The sequence below is a fragment of the Grammomys surdaster genome, unplaced genomic scaffold, assembly GCF_004785775.1.
Source record: "Grammomys surdaster isolate TR1022 unplaced genomic scaffold, NIH_TR_1.0 63, whole genome shotgun sequence".
NCBI lineage: Eukaryota > Metazoa > Chordata > Mammalia > Rodentia > Muridae > Grammomys > Grammomys surdaster.
Window position 1 is genome coordinate 29,942,500 of NW_021604565.1, and position 7,627 is coordinate 29,950,126.

Below are 7,627 nucleotides of genomic sequence, written 5' to 3' on the forward strand. Positions count from 1 at the left end.
GTGTGTTTGTGTGTGTTGTGTCCTTTCCTCCTACCCACTCCCTGAAAACATTTCAAAGAGTGCCCCAATAAAGGGTGACAAACTTGCATGTGCTTCTCTTATGACTAAACCTCTGGGCCTCTGACCAATCCCTGACCAGCTCGGATGGCTCCAAACTTTAGGCATCCCAGTCAAGAACTCCGCATTTGTAGCCCTGGTTGGAACTGCGAGGGCGGAGGGTGCTAGGGAGTAGCGGTGTCGGAGGGAAGGTGAAGCAACCACACGGAGGAAGAGGGCGTTTCCTTCTCACGAGCTGTAGCTGGCTCTGGGTCTTGGCCTCCGGGCTCCACCCAGTCCCTCCCTGTGCTCAGGGAAAAGCCAGTCGCCACACACACAGGCATACTCAGGCCGGGCGCCACGCCCTAAGGAGAGCGGCCTTGGGGCCCATCACCATGGCAACTGCAGAGCTCCTTCCACTTCCCCACCCAGCTGATTTTCCCCACCCCACCCCCTTCTCCCTGCGCAGCCAACCGGTTTTGCGTCCCTGGAGCACACTATAAAACCTGCACGGGTGGCGCTCGCCGCTCAGCCAGACCTGGGTGAAGGGGCAGTCCCATATCCAGCCCGTGACAGCCCTAGCAGGCAGAACATGAGCGTCTTCCTGCGAAAGCGATGCCTCTGCCTAGGCTTCCTGCTCTTCCATCTCATAAGTCAAGTAAGTGGCGAAAGCTTAAGATGCCCCGGATTACTTTGCCCTCCTAGACTGCCCCTGATCCGTCCTGGGCTCACTCTGCCTTAGTTTGCCCCTAATAACCGGAGTTCGTTTTCTTGTCTCGCCGCTCTTCCTAGGTCTCTGCAACTCTGCGCTGCCCGGCTCGGTGCCCGCCCCAGTGCCCCAGTATATCACCGACCTGCGCCCCCGGGGTGCGCTCGATGCTGGACGGCTGCTCCTGCTGTCCGGTGTGCGCCCGCCAGCACGGGGAAAGTTGCTCTGAGATGATACCATGCGACCAGAGCATCGGTCTCTACTGTGACCGCAGCGCAGACCCCAAGAACCAGACTGGCTTTTGCTTGGGTAATCCTACCCCTAACCCCACCCTGCTGTCCCCTCCTCTGGCAGCTAGGTGATACTTTGCTTTCTTTTTTACTTTCCCAGAAAACTAAGCAAAAAGCATTTGTAGCAATAGTATAGTACAGTAAGTGACATGTATAGAGAGCTTTCAGTATAGGAGGCATCAAGCTGAGAGGAAATGCGCCCGGTGCAGGTACGTCTCTTGTCTAGAGAAGGGTCTAAAGCAGAGGTAAGGACCAGTGAAATCATTTTATTTGGCCAGCTCCAGGGGGACACTTGGGGTGATGGAAGTATGAGCTTACTCCCAGGCCTATAGTTCCCCTCCGCAGCCCCTCCCCTCCCCCCACCCCCACCCCCACCCTGCATCAGCCCAGAGCCTTTGTTTTCACACCTGTAATTGTCCTAATTTGAGCCAAAGCAATTCCTTCTCTTGGGAGGACTATGTCACTCCAGTCTGAGCTGTAGTAAAATAAAATGCAGGCAACTAGCCAACCCAGGCTCATGAAAATTAATCAATGGGAGATCAATTTCCCATCAGGTACACTGCTGTAATCAGGGTCATACCTACTACCACCCTTGGTAAGAGTCGAAGCAATATCTCTCTCTCTCTCTCTCTCTCTCTCTCTCTCTCTCTCTCTCTCCCTCTCGCTCTCTCTCTCTCTCGCTCTCTCTCTCTACCTCGCTCTCACTTGCTCTCTCTCTCTCTCAAGTTAGTGATGATGTACTGTGATTCAACGCCAAGAAAACTTAATACCCCTTCCAATCCGACCAGTGAACCTCTCCGGTTTTAAATCCTAAACTACTGCAGAAGATGACTCTTTCAAAACCATCTTATCTTTAGAGATCAGGTCTCTGGAGTGTGACTTCAGCGTTTATTCTTGTCTTTGTTCTGTGGTTCTGTCTTAGAAATGAAATCATTTCAGGTAGGTGCTTTCAAAAGGAAGTAGAGATTTGTTAGAAGCCATCCAATTAACCAGAATGTGTGTATTGGCGTGTCCAGAGTCTGCAGTGTTTACACTCCTCTTTGCCCACTCGTGAGAACTAGGTGAAGAAAGAAGGACCAGATGGGATTGGTGCCTTCTCCTCCTTCTGGAAGCATCCATAAGGACTTAACTCTCCTTAAAATGTATAATAAGCACTAGAAAAGGAGGAACTTCTGACCATGTCCTACCATTTTACAGAGCTTCCAGAAGGAGACAACTGTGTGTTCGATGGGGTCATTTACCGCAGTGGAGAGACATTTGAGCCGAGCTGTCAATACCACTGCACCTGCAGAGACGGGCAGGTTGGCTGTGTGCCCCGCTGCCAGCTGGACGTGTTACTGCCTGGTCCCGACTGCCCAGCTCCGAGAAAAGTCGCAGTGCCCGGGGAGTGTTGCGAAAAGTGGACCTGCGGCTCAGATGAGGAGAGGACACTAGGTGGCCTGGCCCTTCCAGGTGAGAAATTCAGCAGACATGGGGCAGTTAAAGGAAAATGCAGTCACAAAAAAAGCAGGTTTGACTCTAGGATTTAAGATTAGAAGCTGCTTTAAAGGCTGTTCCATTGTGAACTACAGATCACCCAAATGAGATCAGAGGCATCACTTATTTAACTCTGAGCTAGATTACTGAAATATGCACACAGCTTCTTTTTTAAAGGGACCCAAGAGAGACAGCCGCAGCGTTTCATTTTTGCTTTGGGATAGGTATAGGTATTATTTGACTCTCCCTCCCCCCCCCCCTCTCTCTCTCTCTCTCTCTCTCTCTCTTCTGATGGACTCTTAATTAAAAAGAAAAAACTCTTTGATAGTTTTTTTTTTAATTTGGTTGGCTCTGCTTACTTGTCAGAGTTAAAATGTGACATTGGGAAAGTGTCTCAGCTGGTAATTACAGTGTAGATGTGAGGACCTTAGTTAGATCCTCAGCATTCTTTAAAAAACAAAACAACAAACAAATGAAAAAACCCTGCCTGTAATTCTGATGCTGAGAAGGCAGAAATCTGCAGGTCTCTTGGGGTCACTGGCCAACCTAATCAAGTAGCCCCGATTTCAGTGAATACGCTCCTAAGGAACATTTAAGGTAGATCTGTGGCCTCTGTACACATGTGCATGCACACCTTCAAACAAGTGGACACACACACACAGAGACCTGAACACATATACAAAACATTAAACTGTTAACACCATCTTTCTATGTACCAAATCATGTATTGAAACTTTCAGCTTATGATAGTACATGTTCCTATGTTCATATAATTACTAAGTCTCTTAGGACAAGTTGCCTTAAGCTTCTTAGGGTTCAGTGAATAAAGATTTCTTGCAACCCTACATTGTGCGCTACCCATTAAGGGTTTGTAAATAAACCTAGTCTTGCACGTTACAAGAACTGGTATATATTAGCTACAGAATTGAAATTCACGATCTAATGTTTTCTGCGGGACACCACTTATATCCCCATCCTTTACTCAAATAGCTGTATTTATACCTCTGATAGCCTACAGACCGGAAGTCACCGTAGGAGTCGAAGTCTCTGACTCCAGCATCAACTGCATTGAGCAGACGACGGAGTGGAGCGCGTGTTCCAAGAGCTGTGGGATGGGCTTGTCCACCCGAGTCACCAACAGGAATCGCCAGTGCGAGATGGTAAAACAGACGCGTCTCTGCGTAGTCCGACCTTGTGAACAAGAGCCTGAGGAAGCAACAGACAAGGTAGGAGCCTACCCCCTTACAGCAGTGGCCTCGCCTCCTTGAAGCGTGGCCTCCAGAAAGTCACTGTCACACTAGCTGACTTTAAAAAAAAAAAAAAAAATGCCCTAGCTGGGCATAATCCAAACAAACGGCGTGGAGCACCCTGATTCAAAATCAGTACCTTCTAGCTTTCATGTTTAACATACACAAATGCCCCTCAAGCAACTCACAGCAGTTCTACAAACAAATGGGAAAGGACTCAGAGCTGAAATACTTTATCCCAGTGAGGATGCTCTAGTAAATCGCATCCCATACCTGGAGGAAAAAGAGTAGCTTTCCAAAAGTGAAGAAGAGCTGAGAAGGTTAGTCTTTAAATAAACCGGGTATGAGCTGTAGGAAAGACCAGGATAGAGACTATGTCTGCTTTATTCACCTTACTGTCCAAAGATCCTACTATGTGCCCTGGAATATATTGTGTACACAATAAACATCTACCAGTAAATGCATGAATGGATATCTGGAAATTATGAACAATATTTTTAAAAGCCCAGTAGAAATAGTACATTTGCCAGAGTAAGGCAACATGAGCCAAATGAAACAATGTATTTCTTCCCAACCACCATCAACTTTTTTTGTTGTTGATGGAATTATGTCAACACGGTATGTTGATTCTAGGTATAAAGCATGCAGATCAGGAGCCCTAATTGGTTCCTGATGACATAAAAGGTCTTATTGCAGAACTGGATCAGATAAATATAATATCAGATTAACTATTACATAGATTCTTATATCAGCCCGGGGACAAAATAAAACAACCCCTGGAAATTCAAGCTTTGTACAACTTTACTCTGAAGTAGTATCATATAATGTTTAACAGGACAAGACTAGAACCAGTTCAGCCTGGCTTTAAATCCTTTCAGTATGACCTAGCTTTGTAATTTTGGGCAATTTATTTTAAAATTTGTCCCCCATAGACTGTGACCATTTATATTTCTTCCTGGGAATAGTTGCATACACCTTTAATCCCAGAACTCAGGAGGCAAGAGCAGGAAAATCTCTGTCAGCTGGTGGCCAGCCTGGTCTACATAGAAAGTTCCAGGAAAGACAGAGATACATAGAAAAATTCTGACTCAATGAGAGAGGGAGAGAGAGAGAGAGAGAGAGAAAGAGAGAGAGAGAGAGAGAGAGAGAGAGAGAGAGAGAGAGAGAGAGAGAGGACACAGAGAGACAGAGACAGAGAGAGAAAAGGATTAAACAAAATGAATGTATAAATTGTTGGACATAAATTAAATACTCTGTTAAAGTTAGCCATCAAATACTTAAATTTTGTTTCCCTGCTGCTAAAATGAGAGGCCCTTGTGATCTCACCGGTTATGTGTCTGTTGAGCTATATGATTTTAGAGAGTTATCACAACTTTATGTTGCTTCTGCAAATTCAGAAAGAACCCCTAAAGACACCTTTTCTCCGAAATTATCCCCTTGCATCTTCTGACACTTTAGGAAATGTGTGTGGCTTCACAGTGAAAGCTCACCCACATAAGCATTCACACATTTACCTGCACACACACACACGATTCAGCAGTTTTTTCATGGCCACTGAAAAGAATATATCTTGAATACTAACTACAAAAAAAGAAAAACAGGACCTTCAATATTTTCATATTACATATGTCATAGTCACTTCTTTATTAAATAAGGCCTTTTTATACAGTACTTCTAGAATCTGTTCTCTTGTGTTGTTCTTTCATACAACCGATGTTTCTTTTAATACCTTACTTTATATGGGAAAATACTAAGCTTTAGATGTTTATATGGTATACATATCTTATACAGGTTCTGGAAATGTGTTTGGAATATAGGACTAGATGTTTTCTTGTTTCTGGGATTTCTTAAGTCTATGACTGAGGCTCTTCTTTTGTAGTCCCCAGGTAAACAGCAGAGTCTTCTGATTCATGGGCCTTAAATCACATGTGCTAAATCCAAAACTCAAGTTGTAAGGACCAAGAGTCTGTGTTTTAACAAACTCCCCGAAGTGGTGGATGTACATGACAGTTTGAGAAACACCGACATAAAACGATTCCTAATCATCACATGCTATGATCCTTATCGGGAAAGTGTGCAGTAGAGAGCTGTAGAAACTTCGTAGTGGAATAAAAATAAAAGACAGTTGTTTGCTTATTTGATGAAACTGGGTTGGTTTCTTTATTATGAACTGGGAGGATACTGAATAAAGTCTCCACTCAATTCAGTTTCTTGGAAAGTAGCTTGAATTTTCACTGTCCCAGAATTTCTAAGGTCATAATGTATTGGAATGAACTGGCTTTGCATCAGACAAATTCCAATACTTGGTATTTTCTGATCATTTCAGTCCTTTGAGACTCCATTTTTCAAATAAAATTGGGTCAGTTGTGCCTCGTATAAACAGGTATTCCTTGAGTGAATGAATGCTGTCAAAGTTAAATGAATTAATGCCTGGGGAGTCCTTGAAACATTAATAGACTTTACCAATGCTACATTTGGTCCTTCTTTCAAAAACACCAAAGAATGCAATTAGTTATATAAAAACAATGTCTTTAAACAAGAGAGAGATGCTTTCTTATTCCTGCTCATAGCCTCAAAGACAAAAAAGGGAATTCTTCATATTTGGCATTATATTCAAATTCTAGGTTGAGAAAGGAAAAGAAATGTAAGAGACAAGTAAGAACTATCCAAAAGACAGAGGCTTGCCCAGAATTATTGGACTGATGTCATTATTGTCCAGATTTTATCACAAGTTCCTAGATACTCTGAGGAAGCAACTAACATTAGCTGAGAACATTGTCCAAATGAAACTGATGATTTATTTTAAAAGAAGAAAGACCAAAGGACATTAAGGTAACTGTTAAGGTAGTTCATTCAGAAAAACTGTGGGATTTCCACTCAACATTCTTCTTTTCTTTTTCTTAGAAAGGTAAAAAGTGTCTCCGCACCAAGAAGTCACCGAAAGCCATCCACCTACAGTTCAAGAATTGCACTAGCCTACACACCTATAAGCCCCGGTTCTGTGGGGTCTGCAGTGATGGCCGCTGCTGTACCCCCTACAACACCAAAACCATCCAGGTGGAGTTTCAGTGTTCTGCAGGGCAAACCATCAAGAAACCATTCATGGTCATTGGAACCTGTACCTGCCACTCCAACTGCCCTCAGAACAATGAGGCCTTCCTCCAAGAGCTGGAGCTGAAGACTAGCAGAGGAGAAATGTAACAGGTGCCAAGGGAAGCACATTGATTGAGGCAAACTGTTGCTACTGCATGGCCCACCATCACCTGTATATAAGAAACATAATGAAGGAGTTGTCCCATGTATGTTTCTGTGATCATATGAGGTCATTTATATTTGTCTCTTTTTTAGTGAAAGATGTTTGAAATGTAAACTTTAGAATCAAGGTAAGCTCAGGATATGACTTAGGGGTGTCTTGCTTTCCTGTGCTGTTTATTGCAAGTGCAAATTTGTGTAAATTTAAGTCATATAGATGATCTAGTTGGTAGAATGTATCACATGACACTATTTTCTGTGCACTAGTTAAATCCCAATAAATGTTACGGAAATGATTGGCACAGTGAAATCTAATATGATGTTGAACATGTACATATATATCACCATATGCTAAGGTTGACTTGAGGGATCTCTACTGAGCTCCTTATTGGGGTAGGTCAACCATGTATTTCTAAGTGTAAGATCAAAGGAAACATACAGCTCTTGAACATGAAGTTCAGAGACTGATTGTCTACTTAGTACACTAGGAAATGTGCTATAGCTACAGCAATGGAGTGTCTCTTAATTAAGTGGGCTGGTGTCATGGACTTTCTCCATTATAGACAAACTGACTCCTTTCCAATAGAAAGAAGCTGAACCAAAAACTCCCAGTGCAG

At 43.6% G+C, this 7,627-nt stretch overlaps 1 protein-coding gene across 2 annotated transcripts; it reads left to right on the plus strand.

The window, feature by feature from the left end:
- The first annotated feature begins 582 nt into the window (after positions 1–582).
- On the plus strand, positions 583–7,002 carry Ccn3 (cellular communication network factor 3). Of its 2 annotated transcripts, none has more exons than XM_028768089.1 (5): positions 583–694; positions 829–1,054; positions 2,233–2,487; positions 3,523–3,737; positions 6,663–7,002. In XM_028768089.1, the coding sequence occupies exons 1-5, from the start codon at positions 629–631 to the stop codon at positions 6,957–6,959; spliced, it is 1,059 nt and encodes a 352-aa protein (XP_028623922.1). In that variant the 5' UTR covers positions 583–628; the 3' UTR covers positions 6,960–7,002. The 2 variants fall into 2 exon arrangements, with proteins under 2 accessions (XP_028623922.1, XP_028623929.1); XM_028768096.1 differs by having other exon boundaries at positions 2,242–2,487.
- Positions 7,003–7,627: the final 625 nt, after the last annotated feature.

Bases quoted from the DNA above. Each gene is read 5' to 3' on its own strand.
- Ccn3 (XM_028768089.1), top strand. From the start codon at position 629: ATGAGCGTCTTCCTGCGAAAGCGATGCCTCTGCCTAGGCTTCCTGCTC. The intron at 695-828 runs GTAAGTGGCGAA...CGCTCTTCCTAG, and splicing joins TCTTCCATCTCATAAGTCAA to GTCTCTGCAACTCTGCGCTG. The intron at 3,738-6,662 runs GTAGGAGCCTAC...TCTTTTTCTTAG, and splicing joins CTGAGGAAGCAACAGACAAG to AAAGGTAAAAAGTGTCTCCG.